Source organism: Clinocottus analis, unplaced genomic scaffold (genome assembly GCF_023055335.1).
Source record: "Clinocottus analis isolate CAN_PGR_092001 unplaced genomic scaffold, fCliAna1.0.p SCAF_6, whole genome shotgun sequence".
NCBI lineage: Eukaryota > Metazoa > Chordata > Actinopteri > Perciformes > Cottidae > Clinocottus > Clinocottus analis.
This window is the reverse complement of record NW_027176218.1, coordinates 2,299,017-2,325,679: the sequence shown is the minus strand read 5'-3', so window position 1 is coordinate 2,325,679 and position 26,663 is coordinate 2,299,017. Positions and strand designations below refer to the sequence as shown.

The 26,663-nt window shown below is 44.1% G+C and overlaps 2 protein-coding genes across 2 annotated transcripts; one reads left to right on the top strand and one right to left on the bottom strand.

Annotated features, from left to right (window-relative positions):
* The first annotated feature begins 1,942 nt into the window (after window positions 1-1,942).
* lsp1a (lymphocyte specific protein 1 a) lies at window positions 1,943-22,053 on the top strand. Its single transcript, XM_068603891.1, has 13 exons — window positions 1,943-2,001; window positions 8,539-8,685; window positions 10,430-10,823; window positions 10,906-11,048; window positions 11,929-12,130; window positions 12,630-12,767; window positions 13,426-13,469; window positions 13,924-14,005; window positions 14,696-14,833; window positions 15,025-15,120; window positions 15,638-15,724; window positions 15,885-15,987; window positions 21,427-22,053. Exons 1-13 carry the CDS (start codon window positions 1,943-1,945, stop codon window positions 21,441-21,443), a joined length of 1,650 nt encoding a protein of 549 aa, XP_068459992.1. The 3' UTR covers window positions 21,444-22,053.
* On the bottom strand, window positions 17,746-24,118 carry prr33 (proline rich 33). Its single transcript, XM_068603846.1, has 3 exons — window positions 24,037-24,118; window positions 23,593-23,640; window positions 17,746-20,925 (listed from the first exon to the last, which is right to left on the bottom strand). Exon 3 carries the CDS (start codon window positions 20,909-20,911, stop codon window positions 17,822-17,824), a length of 3,090 nt encoding a protein of 1,029 aa, XP_068459947.1. The 5' UTR covers window positions 20,912-20,925; window positions 23,593-23,640; window positions 24,037-24,118; the 3' UTR covers window positions 17,746-17,821.
* Window positions 24,119-26,663: the final 2,545 nt, after the last annotated feature.

Below are 26,663 nucleotides of genomic sequence, written 5' to 3'. Positions count from 1 at the left end.
AGTTCATGTAAAGGTATTTATTTATCATTAACAGATAATTAGACTTCAAGAAGAAAATATATGTAGAAATTGAACAAACAATAGAAAAATAAAATAATAATAATAAAATAAATAAATAATATATATATATATATATATATATATATATATATATATATATATATATTTCACATTTGTTAATTTATGTATGTATATATTTATTATTGTATAGTTTAAAGAAATATTTATAAAATTTGTTGCCTAAAAATATTTTTTCCACATTAAAATGTATACTTGTACTCAATTTTAAAAACCAAATCAGAATATTAAAATTTACAAAGTACTTTAGTTAATATAGATAAGTAAATAAATCATATATGTGTTACTCTCCGTTGTAGAAACGTTTCTTTGACGCACAATGAGAGATTTGTACGCGTCTTTTCTCTCAGGAACGTTTGTGTTCTCACGTTTGTTCGAGTCGGGAAGTCAAAGTGTTTCTGCCTCTCGGCTCTCTGCAGCGCTCTGATTGGACGCCTGAGCGCCGCTGATAGCAGAAACACAAACGCTCCGTTTGCTTTGAGCTGAAAGGGAAAGCGAGCTGTTTGTTCTGGAGCAGATAAAGAGGAACAAAGGTTCTGCAGAACAGGGACGCAGCAAATCAATAGTTAAGGTGTCAACGGATCCATCAGGATGATTCTTCATGCATTCTAGATAATCTTCATCTTCGGGTGCTTGTCCGAGAGCACAACGAGCACAAGTTATGTAGATTTGTGTGTCATCTGCATAATTGTGATAGCACACTTTGTTGTTTTTTGTAATCTGAGCCAGTGGAAGCATGTAGATGTTAAACAGAAGAGGCCCCAGTATTGAGCCTTGGGGAACACCACATTCTAGTCAGCTCTGATGTGTAATTAACTACCACAAAGTATTTTTCAGTCCGTCAAGTAGGATTTAAACTAGTTAAATGCTGCGCCAGCAAGTCCTACCCAGAATGCAGCACTGAGATCCAGTAATACTGAGACTGACGTGTTTAAGTGGACGTTGTTTGCTGGAAACCGCAGCTCTGTTTTATGAACACGAGCAAGAAAAGAGAGGGGGGGGGGCTAGAGTCCCCTTCCCAGAATGCCCTTTTGTCTGACGTGCCACCGAGCAAGACTTACCGACACTCCAGGGGTGAATGGTGATAAGTGGGTTTGTTATGCCAGTGCTACAGGCTGCAGGCTTCTTCTTCTTCTTCTTCTTCTTCTTCTTCTTCTTCTTCTTCTTCTTCTTCTTCTTCTTCTTCTTCTTCTAAATATAAATTGCAGAGAGCGGGAGATTGAAATGTTGACTATAGGAGACGCTCATTGTTCAGTAGTGGGGTTATTCTGGAGAGGGTGTATGGGGTGTGTGTGGGATTATGGGGGGTGAATGGGGTGTATAGGGTGTATTGGGGGGGGGGGGGGGGGTCGTATATCTTCTTTCATTCCTCCTCAGGGAAGAAGACCACATGACCCGACAGAACAGAGGGGCAGCGGAGAGAGAAACAGAGAGAGATGTCGGGCCTCTGAGCTCCTCAATGAAAGCCACATGTAGGACAGAGGGTGTGTGTGTGTGTGTGTGTGTGTGTGTGTGTGTGTGTGTGTGTGAGGAGGGGGGTCGGTGTAATGACTAAAAACCCAGCCTCCAAAAGAGGAGGGAACTCACCGCTGACATTCCCAACCAGCCTTGCAGGGGAGAAGCGTGTGTGTGTGTGTGTGTGTGTGTGTGTGTGTGTGTGTGTGTTTGTGAAAGCAGCAGAAGAGTCTTAACAGTGAAACACACACACTCAGTCATCAGTGTGAGCTCTGGGCTTCGGTGCGGCTGCAGGACAGAAAGCTGCTCCGTGACGACAAAAAGAAGAAGAAGAAGAAGAAGAAGAAGAAGAAGAAGAAGAAGAAGAAGAAGAAGAAGAAGAAGAAGAAGAAGAGAAGAAGAAGCCAACATGTCCAACGCTGTCCTGAGGAGGAACTCCAGCAAACAGGGTTTACAGAACCTGATGAGGTACGAGATCGACCCGCTTTCTGCTGCTCACACAGAGAGTTAATGATTAAACTCTTCAGTTAGACATTATTATTCACTATTATTCGTTCTTATTATTTATTATTAGTCATTATTATTCATCGGAGAGGAGAAATGGATTCTCTCCTGAACTCTGGAGCAGAACCCACTGACGCGTTTCATGGTTTCAGGATGAAAAGCAAAGCGTTTTCATGTGTTTGTTTGTGGTTGGTCTTAATGGGAACAGTGGGATTACTGGGAGTGTTTTGGGTCACGCAGGGTTTTGGGGGTGTGGTGGTGTTGGTGGTGGTGGTGGTGGAGGGATTACCTCCACTCACGTGAAATAATCACAACAACAGAGCAATATTAATAATCCATTTCGAGCTGGTAATCTTGACGGCTTCTCGAAATGAATTAGCGGTTAGCGGTTAGCATGAAGGAGGCGAGTGGGGCAGCTCCGCTGGGAGGGGAAGCGCTGGCGGGACCCGGGTCAGAGGTCAGAGGTCACCTGAGTCAGGCTTTAGTTTCCTCCATCCTGTGTCGGGTTCCTGAGATGAGATAAGAGGGTCACGGGGGTTTTTACTGAGGATGGAGAGCAGTCTGCGCTGTGATTGGTCGACGTCCACCAACTGGTCACAGAAGTCCTCCAACAACAAGAACACGCTGGTCTCGTGTTGCACATTGATGGCGTTATGAAGAATGTCGGGTCACAAAGAAACCCATCGCTCTGCTGCAGTTGCTTTTCACAGTCATCGTTCTTCCTCGTTCTGGATTTCGTAGCTAACAAATTCAATTGTTTCGTGGCTTGTCTACGAATCACGACGTATCTGTTCTTCCTCAACATAACTCTTTGGTTTTCTTGAACATAAAGGTGGCAGAGTATGGATGAGGATAAAGTAATCTTAAAGGAGATTATTTGATGTAATAATGGAGTATTTGTCTCTTTGTCAACTGTTGGTCCATCTCTCTGGTTTTAAGAGAAATATCTCAACCCACGTTCATGTTCCCCAGAGGATGAACCCTCATGCTTCAACAACCCTCTGACTTTTCCTCTATTACTGGCAGCCAGTCCACATTTCCACTTGTTAAAACCTTCAGACCGTAACTGGGTTCCTCTCCAGCTGCTGGTGAGTTTCCATCAGATCAGTTTCATCAGTGAGGATTTCTCACTTCTGGGTCCGTTGTTCTTCAGATGAGGTTCTCTGTGATTGTGAAAATGGATTCAGGAGCGTCTGGTTGGTGGAGCTGTCCGTCTCCCTGCAGAGAGTTCAGACTTCGGGGTTTCTGAGCTGTTGTAATCGGTGAGTCACAGTTTAGCAGCTGGAGGAGGAGGCGTCTCGCTGTGACTCATAAACCAGCAGATGGCGTCGGTCTGGAGGCTGGGCGCTGACATCACTCCTCAAACATGACGCGCTGGAGCGTCCATCATCGCCCGCGTCAGACGCCGAGATTTATGATTCAAGTTTAGTTTGATCCTGTTGCTCATTTATGTTTGATTACAGAAAAATTAAACTCAGATTTAAATAAATATAGTTGTATTAAGAACATCTCATTAGACTTTATGCTTCAGATCAAGAACAGCGTTCAAGATCCTTTTCTTTGACTCGTCTCTTTGCTTAACGACTTCTTTTCTTGTCTTTTCTTCTTCTCTGGTCTTGCACCGCCTGCCTCTGGTTGAGAACATATTTTGAGGACGTGGCCGAGTCACATGACCTGTTCTCTTGTCTTGAAACAGAAACAGCATTGTTGCTGTTACTTCCAGAGGTTTGAAGGGTAAAAAGAACATTTAATAAAATACTGAAGTATTAAATACATGTCACCAGGAACATCAGATGTCATAAAACACTTTCCTGATCAATCAATATTTTACTTTCACTATGTTTAGCTAACACAACGTATGTACCTTTACTGAAGGGACGTTTTAAAGTCAAGTATTAGTACTTTAACTCGGTATTAGTACTTTAACTGCAGTGAAGGAGTATTTCCTCCCCCTGGTACTGCTGTATCTCCAGTGAGTATCGTCTTCTATACACCATCCTGGTACCTGACACATGTTGTCAGATCCTGGCATTCGTGGCGGCGGGTCAAGGCTGTTTTTAATCAGCTCTGTGTGGGTGATGTCATCCAGGAGGCATAACTGCTGCGACCTCCGACCCCGACTCCCCCACACATGGCCGGGTGTTTACCATACGGGGAGATAAGAGGCCGAGGAATGTTTTTGGGCTGGTTTTGGGGAGGAGGGCTAGTTAGCTGATGAGTGATGGGAGGCACTGAACTCACCCCATCTCACCCCCGACCCCTTCCCCCCAGCTGGTTGTCTGCACTAGGACAGAGGAAAAGTAAACAGAGTGGTGCTTCCTGTTTCCAGGAGTCCTATCTGTGAGAGCCTGACGTCAACAGAGAGTGTTGGTTCCCCCGGAGAACGTCGAAGCAGAAAAACGATTCTAAAACGTTAGCTAAACGTTAGCTCAACGTTAGCTAAACGTTAGCAGAGAGCGTTGGCTACGCTAGCTACTGAAGGTACTTTGAATACATTTTAATAACTGTAACAAAGAATGAAGATAACCTTCAACAACAAGTCTTATATCTCACTAAGAGCTAACAATCTTTTCGTGGGTTGGTAACATTTCTGCGCTCGGCAGGAAGCTGATTGTTCCCCAGCTCCCTCCTCTTCACCTTCGCTCTCTGCTTTTTGCTGCTTGTCATCTATGACATGAGGCAAAGAGCTGCTGCCCCTTTAGGCTCTGCATGGGGGTCTGGACTCAGACCGGCAGCCATAACAGACTGCTTCAGTCTGCCTGGAGTCTCCGGGGGTTTGATGGACTTTTGGTCATTACAGCTCGGTTAGGGTTAGCTGTAATGTAGCAGGTATACATACTTACTTATATCCCTTGACACCATGAAGATTTACCTCTACATGATGTGTGAAGAACGTGAAAAGCTTGGAGAGGAGGGAAGACCTTGTCTTCACTTGAGATGAGCAATAAACTGACGAGAATCTCTTCTGGAAAGACTCTACTATTCTGCACAAATGCAGCTTTTTAAAAATGTCTCACAGAAATATACCGACGGTGCAGGTGTGTTTTTGAGTCTGTGTTTCTAGATCGTGACATTTGGCACAATTTCCCCTTCGCCAAGCCCCGCCCTTTGAACAGAGTGGCCAATCACAGTGTTGAAAAATAAGGGGTATTTCCCGGAATTATTGATTAGCACTAAATAACTACAGCTGCGGCTGCTGGGAATGTTTTCAGTTCTTCAGGTATTCAGTCCTACAAATTAAAAATGTACCTGATGAGAAGAAAAACACTAAGAGACCAAAAACTGTTTCAATTCATGCCAAAAATAAACATTGATGTATGAACCAAATTGTCGAGACGTTTTGCTGTTGCCTAAACTCAAAACCCCGTCATTCTCCCGGTGACGGAGGAGGAATCAGTCAGAGGACAAACTAAACCAGTCATCTGGGAACCAACGATGTCTGTTTGATATTTATTGGCAATCAGTCAAATAGTTGAGACACGAATGTCTGCAGGTGAAGTTGATGGCAATGAATCAAATAGTTGTTTTTCCAACGCTACACCCGCAGGCTGAACAACGAGTTGTGTGTCGGTGGACGTGAAGCAACAGCAGCTGGGAGGTGTGTTCATGAACGACAAGCAGCAGTCTCTTTGTCGTGAGAGTGTTGTTACAATATTTAAGTTGTTACGTTGTTACATTGTTACGTTGTTTACGTTGTAACAATGTGGTAACGCAAACAACGTAACACACTGATGGTGAAGCAACAGAAGCAGCAGTTTGACTTATTTGTCGTCTCTTTGTCGCGAGAGTGCTGTTATATTGTTACGTTCTTACATTGTTTAGATTGTTACGTTGTTTAAGTTGTTACATGTTACGTTGTTTACATTGTTACGTTGTTTATGTTGTTACGTTGTTTACATTGTTACGTTGTTACGTTGTTTACATTGTTACATTGTTTACATTGTTACTTTGTTATATGTCACGTTGTTTACATTGTTACGTTGTACACGTTGTTATACTGTTTACATTGTTACGTTGTTTACATTGTTACGTTGTTTACATTGTTACATTGTTTACGTTGTTACATTGTTTACATTGTTACTTTGTTACATGTCACGTTGTTTACATTGTTACGTTGTTTACGTTGTTACATTGTTTACGTTGTTACGTTGTTTACGTTGTTACGTTGTTTACATTGTTACATTGTACACGTTGTTACATTGTTTACATTGTTTACGCTGTTTACGTTGTTACATTGACGGTGAAGCGGCAGCAGCTGGAAGGCGTGTTCATGAGCGGCGAGCAGCAGTTGGACTCATTCGTCGCGTCTTTGTCGTGAGAGTGCTTCAGCGCGGTGAAGTCACCGACGTGCCCGGACACGACGGTGACTTCACCTCACAAGCGTCTTCCCACCGTCCTCGTCTGTCCGCCGGCTGAAAGCGAGCCGTGTTATTATTGTGTCATTCAGCCGAGTCATCACAACGCTGACAGCATGCGCGCTCACAAAAGAGCAGCTAATACTTTTAACCTTTTCTCCGCCCGACAGCCAACCTCTCTTTCAGTCTCGCTCCTTCAGACATTGCCGTACTATAAAGCCCGAACAAGTGCAGGCAGACGGAGGCCCGCAGTGTGTGTGTTGGTGTGTGTGTGTGTGTTGGTGTGTTGGCAGGTGCTGCAGCTCTTTTATCTGCATTGTGTGTCGGGTTTCTGATGTCGGCCACAAAACTGAATTATTGAAAAATCTGCTGGCAACCAGCCGCGTCTCCAAATCACTGGAAGACTGTTTGTTACTGAAAGACACAGGGCGGCCTTTTGGGACACCGCTCAGGATGTTCTTAAAGAGCTAGCCTAGCTTAGCACAAAGACTGGAATCAAGGCCTGACTCTTAGCGTAGCTTAGCACAAAGAGGGGGATTGCGAGTCTGGCTTAGGCAGGTAGGTTGCTTTATTTGTACCGGTTGGTAGACTTGGTTTGAAGTAGAAACACTGGAAGCAGGGTGGACTGCTAGCCTAGCATAGCATATTCTGGCGATGAGAAAGGTGCCAGATGTCAGAGGTCAGAGGTCACCATGTGAAAGTGAGGAACAGACGGAGCCATTAGTGATCTGTTGGTAACTAGACACTTGAGCCTCCAGATGGATCTCATTGAGCCGTTAGTCCTGAACAGGATCCACATGAACAGTAAACATCACTTTTGCCGTTATTTTAACCAAAACTAAAAGCTTTTTCTCAACCGAACTAAGTAGTTTAGTGGCCTGAAACTTTAAAAGTTGTTTCCTCTGAAGTCTGAAGTTTATTTTGAAAAGACTGGACGCATCTAATGAGTAGAAATAGACAATTGTTGCTTGAATGTTGTCAGTAAATGCACAAAAAACAAAGAGTAACTATTTTTCTAACATATTACATGTGTTTTTTTTTAAACCAAACGTCGATTCTGTAAAGACGGAAGTTTATTTTGAAAACATTTCTTTCGTTCTGAGCGACAACATATTTATAAAAAGCACAACGCACAATGTGGAGTTTCACTCCTCCAGATAAAAGTCTCATAATGAAGTTCAGACATCAGCGTTTGTTTGTATTTTCACTTCCTCTGCAAAACCATTGTGTTGGAAACTATTTTCATTTGTTACTTTGTCTTAACAAATGTTTCAAACTAAAGTCACGACGGAACAAGAAATCCTCATTTTCTGCACCAAGCACCCCAATCGGCCAATGATGTGTAATAAAATATGTTTGTTTTTTTAACTGAACGGCTGACTAAAACTCCTTCCTAACATGCCAATGCTTTGTTTTATTGTGACTGTTGTTCCAGATTCTGATTCTTCAGGTCTTAATCTTTCCATAAAGGTGTGTTTTTAGTATGTGGGCTGTTGTTAAGACCCTGAACCATACAGGTTGAACAACTCTGTGACCGCTCCAGGAGACATATTTGGTGAATCGGTCTCATCCTCATGCTGGATGTTCATAGTTATGATTGAAATATCTATTGAAAGTGATTTTTTCGCAGATATACATTTTTTCCCCGAGGCTTTGCTGAACAATTCATACAATAAACACACATATTGGAATAAATTTGGGGTTTCTACGACGACTCAAACACAGGGAGAGAGGTCCAGAGCTCCAAGGGGTTTTAACACACAACTCAAGTTTATGAGTTTATTACCGCAGAAGCTTCATTGCCTGACGCGTGAGTCATCCTGTTCTACACATCCACAGTGTTTGTAATGAACAGATACACATCTGGCAGATGTTTCTTTTGTGCTCCACTTCTCTGGTGTGTCGCGTGTGATTCGTTTCAAGCTTTTATAGTTTTCCACAAGCCGCGATGGAAAAGTACTCAGTGCTCAAACAAAAAATCTGAAATTAACTGATGGGATTTTGGGGGATTGTGTGTTTAAGGATGAAATCCTTCAGTGTTTAATTTCATACTGTAAGCGATGTATTGAAGTGGAGCAGAAAGTCCCAACAAACATTCTCTTCAATAAAATGTCAAATCTGCAATCCCTTCCTCCTCCGTCTGCAGGCTGACGGCTCAGAGGAGCGTGGAGGACGCCGAGGAGGTAGAGAGGGAACATCGCCGCAGAGCCAGGGAGGCGTCGCGATGGACCGACGGCGGCTCGATGCCCGGAGAGTCGTCACCGGAGGACGGGACGCTGGCAGAGGACGGCATGTACGTACAGAGCAGGAAACCTGCAGAGAAGACTCCTCTGGTTGTATAGAAGTCTATGCTTCATGTGTTAAAGCTGCATTCTCTATCCTGACCACCAGGGGGCGACTCCTCTGGTTGTATAGAAGTCTATGCTTCATGTGTTAAAGCTGCATTCTCTCTCCTGACCACCAGGGGGCGACTCCTCTGGTTGTATAGAAGTCTATGCTTCATGTGTTAAAGCTGCATTCTCTCTCCTGACCACCAGGGGGCAACTCCTCTGGTCGTATAGAAGTCTATGCTTCATGTGTTAAAGCTGCATTCTCATATATAACTTTATCTTTAATATATACAGTCGTTGATGCAGACAAACTGTTTACACAGTCTACAAATAATGAATAACAATAAACTTTATTAATACATCTCTTCTGAAGACAAAGTGCTTATCGAGGTCGGACCGGGAGAATCTCTTGTTTTCTCTCCGTCGCCGTAAAACATTCCAACGTTAAACGTAATCGTGTGAACTCAGGAAGTCATTAAGCGCTCGACATCATTCACTCGCTCGCCTCACGTCCAGCGACTTCCTGTTCCAGCTGCTAACGGTGCGACTGTTGTTCTTTCGGGTGACGACTGCCAGCTCGCTCGCTCGGTCCGCACAGGTTTCCCCTGAAAAGAAAAACGATGTTTCCACCGAGAGAGGAGCTTACAAACAACCTCAGCCCACCCCCCGTCGACGTGAAGACGAACGCGCAGCTGCTTTCTCATGACTCCACCGCAGAGGAATGTTTACTGCGGAGCGACTCCCGCCGTGTCAAAGCTTGCAGCCGACTTTAAGTTTAATGACAGTTTTCTCCTCCATCATCACATCACAGGGATCGGTTGGTTTCGGGCCGCGATGCCTCGGCCGCAGCCTGTAATTGAAAGCTTTCCCGTATGGGACGCGGCCGAGATGTAACGCTGGGTTGAAATCCCCTTTTGCGGCTTGATCTTATGAATCCAAAGAGGTCAGAGGTCAAGTTATATCTAGAGTTTGAACCAGAAGAAGTCTATGCTTCATGTGTTAAAGCTGCATTCTCTCTCCTGACCACCAGGGGGCGACTCCTCTGGTTGTATAGAAGAAGTTGCATGGTATACAATGTCTCTATAAAAAAAAGCGAGAGACGTTTCCTGACGGATGTCTCGGTCTCCTCTCCGTCACCGCGGCTCAGGAATTCGTCCAGGTGTCACAGACGCGGAGACGTCGCCGCTCGTTAAGGCTGATTAGCTGCCGAGAGACTCCCATCATGCAGCGGGAGGCTCCCATCATGCAGTGGGGAGTGGTGTGTGTGTGGGGGGGGGGGGGGGCTGCGTCTTAATCATCTGGGGAATGCTGAGTGAATTCCTTTCTGCCAGCTCTTGGAAACACAAAACACACTTTCATTACTTTCACCCAGCGGGGGAAGCAGCTGGAGACGTTGTGCTAATTGTTGAGAATGAGTCCAATAATAAGTTCACTTCATCAACACTTGACTAATGTTCGACACTTAAATGAAAGGTCAAACCTCATATAAAGTAGGTTTGGGTTGTGCTGCGTGTTACAGTGTGTTTCCCTGCAGAGCTGCACACATCCTTTGAGGTCAACATAGATCGGTACTGAGGAGCTGCAGGTTTAAATACGTGATGAGTAAATGTTCCAGAGGAGTCGCCCCCTGGTGGTCAGTAGAGAGAATGCAGCTTTAGCTTTGTTTTTGTAACTTTGAGACTTTGACCACCTGCTCCTCGTCCTCAGGTACGACCTGAAGCCGAGCAGCTCTCTGGCTCTGGAGGAGGACGAGGGCTTCAGCGACTGGACTCAGCGCCGAGAGCGGCGGCGGCAGCAGCGCCTGCAGGAGCTCAGCCAGGGAGGCGAGGAGGACGAGGACGAAGAGGAGGACGCGATAAAAAAGGCCGTTCCCGCGAAGACCGCGAAGCCCGTCCAGGCCTCGGTCTCGTCCTCCGGCCGACTCCAGAGACAGGAGCGTCTAAAAGAAGACAAGGCCGGGGTGGAGGTGGAGAGGAGGAAGGAGCGCGAGGAGAAGGCGGTCCGAGATGCACGGGCCAGGAGGGAGGAAGAGGAGGACGAGAGGATGAAGGAGGAGACGATGAAGGAGAGGAAGGAGGAGATTCAAAGGCTGAATACAGAGGTAAGAATTGATCTTCAAATCTTTTGAATAGGTCGGTAAAGTACACAAAATGTTTGAAACGAACATCTGTTGAACTCTTCAGGTGGAGAAAAGAAAAGAGGTTAAGATCTCCTACACGTCCAAGGTGTTTCTCCACCAAGAGCCGAAACACAGCGACGCCAACGGAGACGCGACCAAAGAGGAAGTGACGTCGTACAAGACCAGCAAGACAAAAAGGTCCACCAGGTGTGTTGTGGGTTTCATGGCGATGGATTACCATTTATTTCAGAATATCAACAGAACATCGGAGCATCCAGGAAGACAGAACGTCTCCTGAGTGTCAGGGTGTCCACAGAGTTTTGGCCGTTTTGTTTCCGCTAGCTTAATTTAAACCTCGTAGCAAAGACCCCGCCCATTATCTGACGAGTATCTTTTTCTTTTAACGTTTCCTTAAGTATCTCCGCATCCACATCGTTGTTTTACGTCATTTACGTTGCTTCAATGCAGCATCTCTTCTGAGAAGACGTATGTGGTGTAAAACATAACAAATTAACCGTTAAGTTTAAGTACTTTTTAAGCAATTTCGGACGACTCGCCGTCAGCTACGTCAACTTTCCGCGGCGTCCGTAAGGTTTCAATACAACGTCGGATTTCACGACATTAGTACCTGAAGAATCACGGTTCCTGTTCCCGTGTCTTTCGTGTATCGCCCACGTTTCTCAAAACACTTCATACCACAACGGGGAAGGCATATGCAAATTTAAAGTCCCAGCATGCTCCACTGTGGTAATGTTTTGCATTAAAAAAAAGCATTTTTTTCCTCTTTTTTTTACAGAAAATCCTTCGCGGCACCCCTATGCTTTGTTTTATGCTTATTAGTATCTGTGACGTTGGTATGGACCTGAAAATATGTTATAAAAGTTTCTTTTTATACATTTAAAAATTTTATTTTTTTTTGAGAATCCCAAATAAATTCATAAAAAATGCTATAAAATAAGAAGTATTAGAACTCATGTGGGGTTCATGCGACCACGGGAACCCCTTGAAGACGGTGATCTTTGAGAACTGCCCCCATATGGGCGCATGGGGCTCAAAAGGTGTCTAAAAAGCTCTTTGGCCTTTGCAGCAGAGCCGCGCAGCAGCCGGAGCAGCCGGAGCAGCCGGAGAGCGTCCCGGAGCCGGAGCCGGAGCAGCCGAGGCACCGGCAGAGCGAGGCCGAGCAGGAGCTGGAGCAGCTGAAGAGGAAGAGGGAGGAGAGGCGCCAAGCCCGGGCGGGAGAGGAGCGCCGGAGGGAGGAGGAGGAGCAGCACCGGCTGGCCAAAGAGGAGGTGAGCGCGCCGCAGCCAAGGCTTCAATATCGCATGTTTAGATGGAACTTTTAACAAACTACATTTCCCATAAACGCTCGACTACTATGGCTCAGATTATTTGGGGTGAAAGTTAAAAGGATAAAAGCATCCTCTGCACTCATATTGTCTTTGTATATGAATGTATTAGGTTGCTAATCTAGATTATGAGTGTCTTTTTAAAGATAAACTCTTTTATTTAACGTAGCGCCACAACGTAGCGCCACAACGTAGCGCCACAACGTAGCGCCACAACGTAGCGCCACAACGTAGCGCCACAACGTAGCTCAAACAAAGTAACGCCACAACGTTTAAAAATGGCACACTGTTTGCATGTCAACAAACATATGAAGATCTATCATCTCGCTAGCAGTCAAACTGATTCATCATGTTTTATGTTTACAGGAGTTTCTTCTGCAGATAATGAGACTCAGCTCATGTAGAACTTTGGAGTTTAACATGTTTGTGCTGTGACTCGCAGGAGGAGAGGAGGCGCATGAAGGAGGACATCGAGAGGAGGAGGATGGAGGCAGCAGAGAGGATGAAGAGCCGGAGTCCGTCCAGCGTGGACGGAGACGAGGTCTTCAGTTCCTTCAGTCCCAAAACTCCCACTCACAAGGTAGAAATCACTTTCATGCATAAACTTCTTCTTCAGATCGATGAATGAGTGCTCGCTTTAAGCTCCAGAAGCTCGTAGAAAGAGGAACAGGAAGTGACATCATGTATTTGATGACATCACATCTCACAGACTCGTTGACGTGAGCAGAATGATGTCTCTGTTGTAAACAACACAACTGTGTTATCTTCACAGATGATGGGTTCAGGCTCAGCTCGTAAGTTGCATGTGTATGTGTGTGTGTGTGTGTGTGTGTGTGTGTGTGTGTGTGTGTGTGTGTGTGTGTGTGTGTGAAAAGCATGTTGTGAACTCACTGATCTTGTGTGTGTTTGATTCGTGGACAGGGACCTCCCACATTGTGCACAACGATGTGTCTTCACACTGAAAGTTATTATTGTTGTCATGTTGCACATTCAAGATTTAAAGTAAACACAACTTTCCTCTTCAGGTTTTCTGTATTTTTATATTTAGTAAATCTATGAATCTGTGATGTTTGATTGAAATGTTCAGGCGCATGACGCTGCATGTGTGCGGCAGCTGCTGCTGTTTAGTTTCAGACTTTAGTTTCTCAGCCTGACGCTCAGCCTGACGCTCAGCCTGACGCTCAGCCTGACGCTCAGCCTGACGCTCTTCTTCTTCATCTTCTTCTTCTTGTTTTCAGATCTCAGAGAGGACGGAGTCGCTGAACCGCTCGCTGAAGAAGAGGTGGATATCTTCATCAGTACTCCTCCTTTCTTATTCATGGCTCTGCTGAACTTTTGTTTTTTATTTTTTTTATTTGTTTAAATATTTTTATTTTTTTTCTTCTTCATAATTATTATAATTTGTTTAATTAATTTTAATTAATTTTAATAATTTATTTTAATATTTTATTTTATTTGATTGTTTATGTAAAAATCAAAATTTCTTTTTAGACTTTTTTTGGGGGGGGAATAATGTTTAATTTTTTTTATCATTTTGTTTTAAATATTTAAACCATTTTAACATTGAGCCAAAAAAATGTTAAACATTCTTATAAAGTTTTTAATTGATTTTTATCCTCAGTCACAGATCTGACCCTGAGTCTGTTTCCACTGTTGGTGATGTCATAACAGAGTCACAGATCTGACCCTGAGTCAGTTATTAACTGTTGGTGTTTCCTGTTGTCTGTCTGAATCAGTAACAGCTTCAAGAAGACGCAGCCTCTCGTCCTGCTGCCGAAGATCGACGACAAGCTGGAACAGTACGCTCACGCTGTGGAGGTCAGCACACACACACACACACACACACACACACACACACACACACACACACACACACACACACACACACACACACACTCTTTGACCTTCGGCCGCCGGCAGCAGATGCAGCAGAAACTTCCAGCTCTTTTTTTTTATTTTTGACGTTTTTAATGCCAAGACACTTTTATTGAAGGAGAGCTTGTTAAAAAAGAACTCAGGTTTGACACAAATTACACGTTTTGAGAAGGAAAATGTAGAATATTTCTCACCGTGGACTAGTGTTGAGAAGTTCTTCATATCTTATTCTTACTTTACTCACATGTGACACTTTTAAAGTGCGGAAGTCCAAGAGTCTCCATATTCAAATTAAACCATTTCATCAAACTGAAATACATTTTTATTTTAATTTGTGTGCACATGATGTTTGGATGTTCAGTTTTCATTGTCTTGTTTGAAAGTGCATAATTTGACCCAAAAATTAATTTAAATCACAATATAATGTATTTTTTAATGATTTATTATTATTTTTAATTTTTTTGTCTTGTTTTATTACTTTGTATTATTAATTCATATCTGATAGTGTAATTACCGTTTGTATTCTCGGGGCACAATTAGCCCAAAACATGAAATCGAGAAGGTTTTCACATTACAACTTTACGCTACAGTGACACACGGTTGTTTACTCTTGTTGTTGTTGTTGTTGTGCAGAACTCCCAGGAGGTCCGGGCTGTGAAGGCATCGCTGACCGACCTGCCCGGCTCACCTGAAGTCGTCACCTCCAAGAAAAACCTGTTTGAGGCAGGTGAAGCCTGGAGCCAGAGTCCCACCAAGGGACCCAGCTGCAAGGTAAGCCACGCCCCTAATGCTAAGCCCCGCCCCCATGTGTTGATATTTAGGAGAAAAAACGAATCAACTTTATTTGGAAAGCATCAAAATGAAGAATGTGTCTTTATCTTGACGAGATATTAGGAGATACTTACTTTTTATTGGCACCTTTGGGCTTCCGTACTTTTCAAACAAACTCTTTTCTGAACCAGGACGCCGAGGGGCTGAAAGTGGGCGTGGCCAACCGGATCAACCAATGGGTGAAGGGTCCGTCTGACGGCAGCAAGCAGGCGCCCTGCAGACCGACTGTGAGTCACAACATAGAAATACACCACAATGAGTACTTCTGCTGCAGATACTTTAACATTTAAAGTATGTTTCCATATGTTTGATGGTCTCTGATTCAACACCACTGATTGGCTGTGAAGTGATGTGTTCAGGTGCAGCTTAAAAGTCAGTTATGTGAGGTTTCCCTCTTGTGGAGAAACGAGATACAACAGTTTAAAAACAAAAGTCTTTCTTTCCTCGTTAATGTGTGAAGTAAAGTGCAGAGTGATGAACCTCCAGCAGGAACAAAGCTTAAGTTTACTTATTTTACATTTATGGGGAAAAAATATTGAGAAACCGAAAATAAAAAAGTAAAAGTTACTTTTATGTCTGCAAACATCCCCACGCATGTATTCTTTTATTTAAATTCATAAAATGGGGGAAATCATGTAAATAGACACACAATTTTGTTAAAAAAAACAACAAGAACTTTCTATTTCTGGTAATATTGTATTTTTTTTCCTGTTAATATGTAATTATTGTATATTGATGTGTCAGGAGGTGAGACCTGGAGACGTGATGCAGAAGAAGAACATGTGGGAGGGGCTAAGAGACCAGAGAGGGGGCCGGGGCCAGGGGGTTAAGGTACACACACACACACACACACACACACACACACACACACACACACACACACACACACACACATCAATTTATCTAGATGGATAGATCAATAAATGGATGGACAATGTTACAAGATAATACATAAACATAAACATGTATATTGTATATTTTCTCCCTTCAGGGATCATCAGATGGAAAAATGTACAAATTTGTGGTCACTGGTCACGGAAAATATGAAAAGATCTCCAAGAACGGAGAGAACAGAGGAGAGACCGCTGATTCTGGTAAGATTTATGAATATATAGATATATATTTATATACTGTGTATATATATATATATGAATATACACTCACGGATCCAAAGTCATAATTCATCTTTTTGTCCTCTCTGTTCTGCTCATCTGGATATTTGAAATTAAAAGCTCAGCTGCGTGTGAATAAATCAAAATGTGACTTTAGTGTTAAAAACATCAGAAACAGATGAAATCAAGACGAAAAAACTCCGCTTTTCTTTTTTTATTTGTTCGTAAATAAACTCCGCCACACACTTCAGAACTCGTTAGAAACAAGGACAACAAAAACATGAAAAATGAAACTACAAGAATAAACTGTAAATACCTGTAAATGTACCGTCATCTAAAATAACGCTCTTGACCTTTGACCCCTGAGGTCCTGACCCTCTGAGCTCCGTCCCGCTCTCCGTCCTCCTTCTCTTTAAAACTTACGTCCGCTTCACGTCTTCCAGTCACAGTGAAATCTTTCTTTTTGTTAGCGGCACATTTTTCCTTCCTTCCCGCTGCTGTCAGGCTGCATAACAAGCTGAGCTCTCAGTCGACCACAAACACGTCAACACTTTAATTACATTCACCTGGTGCAATAAATAACACACTTAAGTACTTTATATACTTGTTTATTCCGTCTGTATATTTACTATTGCTCCTGTAATCTTCTTTACTATTTATTTATTATACTAAAGGTTTATCTTATCTCATGCAATGTGCTGTTTTTTATGGATATCGACATTGAAAATGACAGAAATCTCAATTTATTGATCATTATTAAAAAGCTAAGTGTAATTTCTAACATGAGTGAGATTACGTGTGAGAGGATACGTTATACATTCATCTGTAGTGAAGACAATCAAACTCTTTTTTTGTGTCTGACTGTAACTGCTGCATTGTTTTTCTTCTTTATTTGCACGTTGTTGGAACGGGACACTGTCAATCTGTTCTTTCATTGTGACTTTCAGAATGTTCAATTACAAAACAAAAACCATCTACAGTCTAAACAGATTATTTCATAAACATCTGTTTCTTCTCTTCGTACGAGGTTGTTGGCCGTGAGGCGAGGAGCACCGTTATGAACACAACTATTAAAATGATCTTGAAAGAGATAAAATGTTCCTCTATCACCAATAAAGATACAGACATGTTTTTCTTGTACCTTCTTTACAAGAACCACATATGTTCAATCCGTTAATCTGTATTTTATTGTGGACATGTGATGAAAGAAACAAGAAGCTCTGAAGTACAGAAAACATGAACGCTTTAATCTGAAACGTCTGAAAGACTTTAAGACAACGTGGCCGTCGCTCTCCTTCTCTTCTCTTCCAGCTGATCCACACACACCAACATGTAACGTCCACACAACCAGCCGCACAAATGCAACACAAAGCGTTTGTCAAGTATAAAGTTCAAAGCCTTCTTCTACCAAACGCCATTCGTGACCACGGAGACGGAGATTTACGCAACTGTACATTGAACATAAAACAACTTGTTCTCCCTTTACAATTTCGTCTTGGTATAATATATATATATATATATATATATATATATATATATATATATATATATATATATATATATATATGTATATATATATATATATATATGTATATGTATATGTATATATATATATTATATATATGAATATATTATATATATATATATATATATATATAATTTGTATGTGTTATATATATAATATATATATATATATTATTATTTATATATAATTTATATATATTTATGTATAATATATATATTTTAATATATAAATATTAAATACATATTAAATATATACATATTTTATATATATAATTTTTAAATATATATTATCTTAAGTAGTGGTGAACCCCCTCGCTGTTCTGTTAAAGTCTTTTGGCTCCTCCTCTTTACCTTTGCGCCCGATCAGACCCATTTCAAACACAGTGGAGATCTTGGTTACCGGCCTCGACGCCGCCTCTTTCAGCCTCTTAGCGTCAAACTTTGGACTGAAGAGCAAGAGGGGCAGCCGGTGGGCAAAGGAAGGGATCTCCTTCGACTCGTCCTTTTGCGGCTCGTCCTTTTGCGACTTGTCTTTCGCCTCCTCGCTTCTGTTCATCTCGATCTGGTGCATGATGTTCTCTTTGGTGGAAAACATTTGGAAGAGGACGGCGTTCCACATCTTCGCTGCCACGGGAGCATCTTTGGGTTGGTTGTCATCGAGAGGAGCGTCGGACCCTCCGCCGGCCTTCTCGTCACCGGCCTTCTCGTCGCCGGCCTTCCCGTCATCGGCCTTCTCGTCTCTTCCCTCGCTCTGCACCGGCCCTGGGGCCTCCTTCTGGGAGCCTAACTCTGGAAACTTGGGCTCCTCCTGCTCCACAACCATGTGCTTCTTGAGTCGGGACCAACCGCTCACTTTGGATTTCACGCCCTTTGGCTTTTGCATGACCTTGAGAAGTTGCTCGGCCGGGAGGGATCCACCGCCATCCTTTTTCTCCGTAGCAGATTTAACTGCCAGAGTTGACTCTGCTTTCTTATCCTTGTCTTGACTTCCTGTTGACTCAACTGCAGACGTTGTGACAGGAAGAGCGGGCGCTGCGGCGCTTTGCTCTGAACACTCGGCAGTTTTTGTCTCGGTTACAGATTTCGTGACTTTGTCTTTGCCCAAAAGTTTTCTCACCGCCTTTAGAGGATCCTGGTCATCACTTTTGGTCGGAGGATGTTTGGCTTCCGGAGGTTTCGTCTTTGGTTTGGCGACTTCTTGAACCTGTTTCCCCTGTGCCGCTGCCGGAGGCGTAGCCTTTGGTGATTCTCCAATCAGCGTTTTTTCTTGCTTTGCTGCAACCCGACAAGATGGCGTACTCGTGTCTTGTGTTGACGTTGTTCCTGAGGTGTCCGAAGCTTGTGAAACAATGATAGTAGGCATTAAAGGGGTGACGGCATCCTTTTTATCCTCCACACGGGGTTTATCTACATCTTTGGGGGTATCTTTGGGTTCAGACACCGCTGACGTCTTCACAGATGGTTCTTGGCTCGTTGTCTTGCATTCTGCCGATTCCTCTTTTGTGGCTTGAACCTCCTCCTTGGAACCGGAGATCCCAAATGCCGGAGAGTAAGTTCTTATTCCGCCGTGAGCAGCATATTCAGCCGGTGTCAGTCCACGGTAGCCAGACTTTGACTTTTGAGCCACTTGGGTTGGGGTTTTAGGTCTCTGAAAGGCTACATGGGACGCTCCAACAGGTGACGTCCCATATGTTGGCGTCTTTGGTCTTTTAAAGCCAGGTGACGTGGTCATAAGTCGGGATGCTTCGTATGTTGGAGTCTTGGGCCTCGCATTGTTGTAAGAAGTCACTACCGGCGTTTTCAGCTCAGAGGTTGGCGTTTTAGGTCCTTGAGAGCCAGCTGGAGCGGTTCCTCTTGTCAGATCGGGCTCTGATTTGGACTTTGTGATGCTTTGTTGAATTGTTATAACAGCATGAGGAATTTCCGAATGAATGTGCCCATTTGGTATTGTTTCAGTGGGCTTAGGTTCAACAGTCTTGACACTCTGGGAACCGCCCGCGGCAGAAACCGTTTTGGGCGTTCTTGACCTCCCTGGTTCTACTGTGATTGGCGACACCGCGAACAAGAGAGGGTTGGGTTTTGAGACTTCAAAGACAGGAGTTGTTGCTCGAGACAAGTGGTATGCTGGGGTTCTAGGCCGTCCTGCTGAAGCTCTCGACGTTTGAAACTCAAAAGTTGGTGTTTTAACTCTGATTTCAGCTGATGGAGTTGCTCTTTTGATATCACCTGTTGGGGTTGCTCTTTTGATATCAACTGTTGAGGTTGCACTCTGGATTTCAACTGTTGGGGTTGCTCTCTGGATATCAACTGTTGGGGTTGCTCTCTGGATATCAACTGTTGGGGTTGCTCTCTGGATATCAACTGTTGGGGTTGCTCTTTTGATATCAGCTGTTGGGGTTATGACTGCATTGATCCCTGAAGTTGGTGTTTTCCTGTGCGGATCCACGCCCATTAAAGGAAGCTGAGCCGTCGGTGTCGTACCTCTTTTGACCTCGGGTGCCGAAGTCAAATCTAGTTTCGTCTCTGCCGGTGTTTTACCTTGAGGTACCGTGCCGCCAATCGCGGTTAATCCGGCCGTGTCGTACACCGGCGTGGTCCTGGACAACTCGTAGAACGATGTGCTCGCTGTGTACATCCTAATCTGAGGAACATCAAACATAGGTTTGGGCGATCTTGAATGTTCTATTGCTCTGAACGTCGGACGTGGACTTTTAGATTTGCCGTGAGGAGTCAACACGATGAGTGGACGAATCGTGGCTTGACCCCCTGTTGCCGAATAAGAAGTCACACCCAGACTTTTTGTCTTTGGGGTTTCTCCAGCATGAGTTTTAGCCAACGTGCTAAACGCTGGCTTTTTTACTTCAGCGGCTGTTGCTGTCGCTTCAGGCAGAGATATTTTGGGCACCACCAACTCTGCGACTGGCCCCGCAACCGGTACATTTACAGGAAGGTGGGTCGATTCAGAGGACGAGGAAACAATGGTAACGTGCTGCGAGTACGAGTACGACGGGATCGCCACCGTCTGAGGAGAGAACCTCGCCCGCTGTGGGTACGGGGACGCCACGTGCTGATACAGCGGCCTGACGGTGAACCGGGGCGGCGCCGGCTGGACGCCGTAAAGGCCAAACGGCGTCTCCGGAGTCTTGGGCGGGGTGGAGTGGTCGCTGTGCTCCAGGTCGGCGCTCGCTTCGTTCACGGGGGAAAGGCTGCAGCGGAAGAGCGCGGCGGGCTGCGACGCCTGAGCGGAGGCCTTCTTCTTGGCGGTTCTCTTGAGGAGCTTCTGAAGCCGGACATTGTCCTTTCCGGGCTTCGGCAGCAGGGGCGGCGGGTAGTGCTGGGAGAGCAGGCCCGGCTGGGCGACGGCACCGTACGCGACCGCCATGAGCACTTCAGCACCTCGAGGAGAGAAACAACAACTGTCAGATGTCTGAAAAGGATGTTTCATAGCCGGTCACGACCGAAGCATTCGTAGAAGGAATGTAACACGTTCAGGTCGAGTTCTCTGAGATCTCTGGACCTGTGCTGATGTATATGCATATTATTTAAAATGCATATTATTTGCATGTCACGTTAACAGAAGTTTGAAGTTTGAAAACGTCTTTGTGAACTTCTTTTCTGGAGCAAAACTAAACCAGGTTTATAGCTTTTTTTTTATAGTTGCTGTTTTATCTTCAGAGGTTTTTTCAAGACAAATTTGGTTTCGCGAGCACCTATAACTGAATCTTCAGCAGTGGCAGTCAATTTTTAAGTCCTGCTATCAAATCAAACATCTATCTCTAACCAAAACTTCCCATACGGAAATACAACTGGACTCTCTCAAAAGGCAGATCTACTTTATATCAAAATGAAGGAAAGTAACATCTACATATTTAACTATTTTCTTTCTGTCTTTTGCAGATAATGATGATTATTGAGGAGGCGTCGTCTCTTCAGCTCCGTCACAAGACTCAATATTCCATTCATATCCAATAAATCCTTTTTTCTGACTCTCGGTTGGACGACTACAAAACAACAACAAGCGCAAAATGTCTGATCATCAAATATTATTATGGTGACCTATCCTGGTTAAATTTCCTCTTTGTATTTTCTGATATTCAGTGTTCATTATGGTGTATATATCTGACTGAGCTTTAATGTCTCTGTAGTCTGAACCTTAACCTCCAGCTGATCCTTGTATGGTGGTGAATGTAGTCGATGGATCACAGTTTAGTTATGTTGTTGTTGTTATTATTATTATTATATTGTCTGTTCTGCACTTCAACTTTTGGCTAAAGAACAATCTGAACATTTTAGGAGAGACATATTTTGTGTGTTACAAAGTAAATACTGATGACAATGAAAAGACTGAAAGTATGAAACTGACTCATTGAACATTGATTTGATCTCTGTTACATTTCAACATTTATGATCTGATATAAACAATCAAACATTTCCTGTGCATGTTTTTTTTATCCGCTTGTCTCTGCAGACGTTTCTCACTTTTAATATCAATGTACTGAGATTTCTGATTGTGTGTGTTTTTTAATCCCCTTTCTTACATAAATTAAACATAATTTTCTAATGTATCTTTGCCCTTCGTTTTGTTTGTTTATTCATTCAAACACAACAGGATGCCTTTTTACATCTGAAATCTTCCATAATGTCACTTTGGAGAATAAATGGCTCTATCTATCTATCTCTACCTCTATCTTCATTTACACAAGAAATATCTTATTGTAATTTTCTGATGACATCCGGCTCCACAGACGATGAACCCTCGAGTCAAACAAGTTGAAAAGTGAGCCGGTGAACCAGGAGACTGGAGCTGAACTCCTCCCGGGTGATGTTTCCGCCTCGCAGCTCATCCTGTGAAGCTTTGCACTCGGCCTAATTTTAGTTCCTTCCTTCCCGCTGCTGTCAGGCTGCATAACGAGCTGAGCTCTCAGTAGACCACAAACACTTTAATCACTTAAAAACCCTTCAGGGACCGAGGTCTCGACTCTTTTAAAGTCACTTGCATATGATTTACATACCCATGTGTTTTACATCAGAACAATCTCTGATCTCTATATAATGAGGCGTAAAAATAAAATATGACTCTAAAGCTGAAAAATGCAATCTCGATTTTTGAAATTCTTCCTATCTCTTGTGAAAACATGACTTAACTCATGTGGATGAACTGGTTGGGTGATGGAGATTGGTTTACCAAACGGTAAATAAATGTCTAAAAGCTAAATTTGTTATCGTTTTTTGAGTAGAAATATGATCCGGCACACAGAAATGACTTCATACAGCAGATGAAGCTTCATGGGGTGTGTGCACATGTATTAAAGTAAATCTGTCTCCTGTTCCATCCCTCGCCTCCCCCGAAACCTAATATGTGCCGTGATAGTTGTTCTTAAAGAGGTAACATGTTGTACATCTGTATTAAATATTGTTAAATGCACTTTGTCGGCGTCTCTGTGAGTTTTTAGGGGTTCATAAGCGTTCGTCTTCATCAGGGTCCCAACATGAATCCACTCATTTAGAAGTGTGTATATATATCTGCTGAGGGGGGGGAAAGTGAATGCAGAGCATGTGACCTCATGACATCACAGCCCGGGAGACACCGGATAGGACGCCAGAAACATTGAAAATACCCAATCACACGAGAGGATGAGGATGGAGACACCGAGAAATATAAATATGGTGGAACATTTATATTTCCAACCCCCTCTTCCTCCATGTCCTGATACGTTTGTGATCATAACTGACCATGCAGTCTGCACAAAAACAACTGCTTAATATCCTCAGTTTATTATGTGTGTCACCTCAGTGAAATCTCCCCCCCCCCATCCCGAAACTGTTGCCATCTGACACATGAGAGCACACGCCTCCATTTAAGGCTCTGGTGGGTTTGGTATGCGGAGCGCCTTCAGGATGCAGGTTCAAAAGAGGAAAGGGTAATAATAGCCGGTGTAAGAAAAAACCAAGCGGCTGCACAATGGCCTCCTTAAGTGAATGAATCCCACGGAAAGAAGACGAGTAACGAGGCGTCGACACACACAGCAAACTGTATTTAGGTGCAAAGAGAAGGAAACCTACCGGGTAAAGTAGTGTTGCCGATGTTCAAAGCGCTGCAGGCGGGTTCCCCTTGACAGAGCAGAGAGAGAGAACATTCAGGTTTCAACGTACAATATCAAACTTTATTCTTCATGATCACACAGCAGGACGATTACAACTCAAAGATAAAGAAGCAGCGTGTCAGTCACGCCTCATTCCTGATAACAGAGTGTTGTAAAGTCACAGGGAGGAGAGAGAGAGCGCAAAGCTAACAGTTAGCTCAGAAAGAAAAGAGCCAGATCTCTGGCTGCAGAGGTCGAGGGGAAGGAGGGGGGCGTTGGCAGGAGGGAGGGGGGGAGGGGGTTCTGCATTCGACGGCAGCTGCCCCCCCCCCACCCTTTTCTTCCCCCACCCTCACCGACGCTGCTAATGCTGCTTCCCTGCGCTCTACCTGTAGATAAAAAGGTGTAATAGCGGCGGGTTTACCTGTGTGAGTGCTGCTCGGGGGGCGGCCGGCCCGGCTGCTGCCTGCGAGTCCCAGCCCGGAGTGTCAGAGCGTCAGGTTCATGTTGAGAGAGCCCGACTCGACCAACCCCCCCCCCCCCCCCCCACACCCCCTACTTTCCTACAAAATGGAAGGAACGGACGCCATGACAGTCCAGAAATAAACCCTGAGCCCTGTGAGCTGTGAGCTGCTCAGAGTGACAGCGGGGTCGAGGCGAGACGCAGCACAGGCCACAAAACCTTAGGTTTCACCACCTCAGGGCTCTAAAAGTAGGGCTCCTTAGGGTAGGGTGGGGGGGCGTTAGAGGGTAGTGAGAGGATGTACTGGGGATCCAGAACCAAAATATAAATTTCCCATGATTTCAATTCTGTAGCTGTAACTGTTGGTGTTGTTGTCTGAACCTAATCTCCCTTTTCAATGTGAAGTTATTCCAAAAAAAGAGACTATTTAACAAACTGGTTGGTGTTGGATCCTGATCCTCACAGATGTGCTGCAGCTGTGGGTGGATTGGCAGGGATTTAGGGGCTCATGATGGTGGTTTTGGGTTCTTCAAGGACTCCCAGGAACATACAAGTGGGTTCTTCGCATTCTTGGGGAGGTCTGAGGGTCCTCTCTTCACCGGACCTCCATGGGATGGAGGAGGACTTAACGTCCTCACCTATAAGATGGCTTGTTGGAGTTGGCTTTGAAAATACTGTGCATTGAAAAGACAAGAGCATCTATATGCATTTGTAAAAAATACCACATCGTATTACTAATCTATCACAGGTAAACGTCCTGCATTTGAGAGTCTAATGAAGTAAAAACACATCAATATTATCAGCAGGGTAGCATTGTATGTGTATGTGTTCCAGGAAGATTTTATATGTGATTATAAAGTAAGCATACAAGACAATCATTTCTACACATAATTTATTATCACAAGATTACGAGGTCAGAAAAGAAAATAAATTGCATTTTTGATTCACAATATTTATTTTCTCACAAAACCAACTCTTCAATCAATTGATTTTTGTGAAAATTGTTGAAATTTCTACCATCCGTTCTTTCATGACTTTCAAAGGGGACTTTGTGGGTTCTTCATGGGTTCTTTAGGCGGCTCTAGTTCCTTAAACTGGTTTCCACTAAGACTTTTTTATGATCTAGAACCCATCATCCCTATTGGAAGTCAGTCAATGACGCCCAGGGATCCAAGGTCCAGAAATCCTTGAAGGGGGGGTACCAGGAGGCATTCACAGGGCTGTCATGTTGTTGATCCTGGACGGACTCTGAGAGCGTTCCCGGGCCTCCTGAGGGACTGTTCACACATCGAGTCCAAAAACCAAAGGCGGCCCGCCGTCATCCTTTATCCTTTTTATCCTTTCATCCGAGGGGCTTGGGAGGCTGCGCTCCAGTCGTGCCTCCGCCGGCACTGAGCTAACCGCAACCTGCATTGCTGCGGCGGCCGCGGCAACGCCCGTGGAGTTGCAGGCAATTTATCGGTAATCCTCGTTGACTAAGCTAAAGTCAAAACAAAGATAAACGGATTTTACAGCACCGTAAATCCCTCACGGTAGCTTTACTGCTCCTCTTGTCAGTTTGGCTGACCTTTTTTTGTGTGTCGGCATGCGTCTCGGTCCTTCGGTAGGTTAATGTGACCCAGTGAGAGTGACGACCTCGAGGTGCTCGGTGGTTGGCGGTTCGATCCCCTGCCTCATGCTGCATGAGCGGGACTCTGAACCCCGAGTTGGTTAAATGTAGAGTCCAGTTTTAATGTCTTCAACCTGAATGTTTCTGACAACTGTAACCAAGATTAAGTCAGAGAGCTATTGGTTTATTTTGTATAGTCCAAAATCACAAATACAACATTATCCTCAGAGGGCTTTATAATCTGTACACGTGACATCCCCTGAATAAAGATAGTAAAAATCCTTTGGACAGAAGCAACAGATGTCATGTGACCAGAATGAGCAACGTAACAGAGTTACAGCACATTAATATAATGAGTAGTATACGCATGGTCCACAATCTAGATAACGACAGTCCATGTTACTGGAAGAAGTAGAGAGGAGGGCTTCAGTAGGACCATGGAGTGGTTCTGGAGGTCCTTGAGATGCTCAGGTGCTCTCTTCAAGGATCCTTCATGGGACAGCAAAGAGGGTTTCCTAATGTTCCTTTAAAGTGGAGTCCTTAAGATGATTCATGGGGTTCTTGTGGGGTTCAAGAGAGCTTTCATGAGGCTGTGTGGGATTCCCAGGTGTCCTCAAGAGGACTTTAGGGGTCTTTTGAGATGTCTATTGGCAGCTCTGGACCAGGTTGCTCCTTAGTGGGGCTCAAACTGCACTAGAGGAGGGTATAAAGGATCGTTGAGTGTTTGCAGTGCATCGCAGCCTCGGCGGTTTGTCTCTGGATCGCAGACATGTCGACCGTAACGCAGCAACAACTCAATCAAACCGGAGCCCTTTGTCTATTTGTGTCTGAACACATTGGACACGCCCACATGTCACTTTTCTGTCACAGCGGCGCCCTCTGCAGGAAAATCAAGAGGATCATTCTGGACTCCTCCGAGACCGACCCTGTAATCACAGATCCTGCTTGTGAATCAAGTCGAGGAGTTCGTTTGGACTCG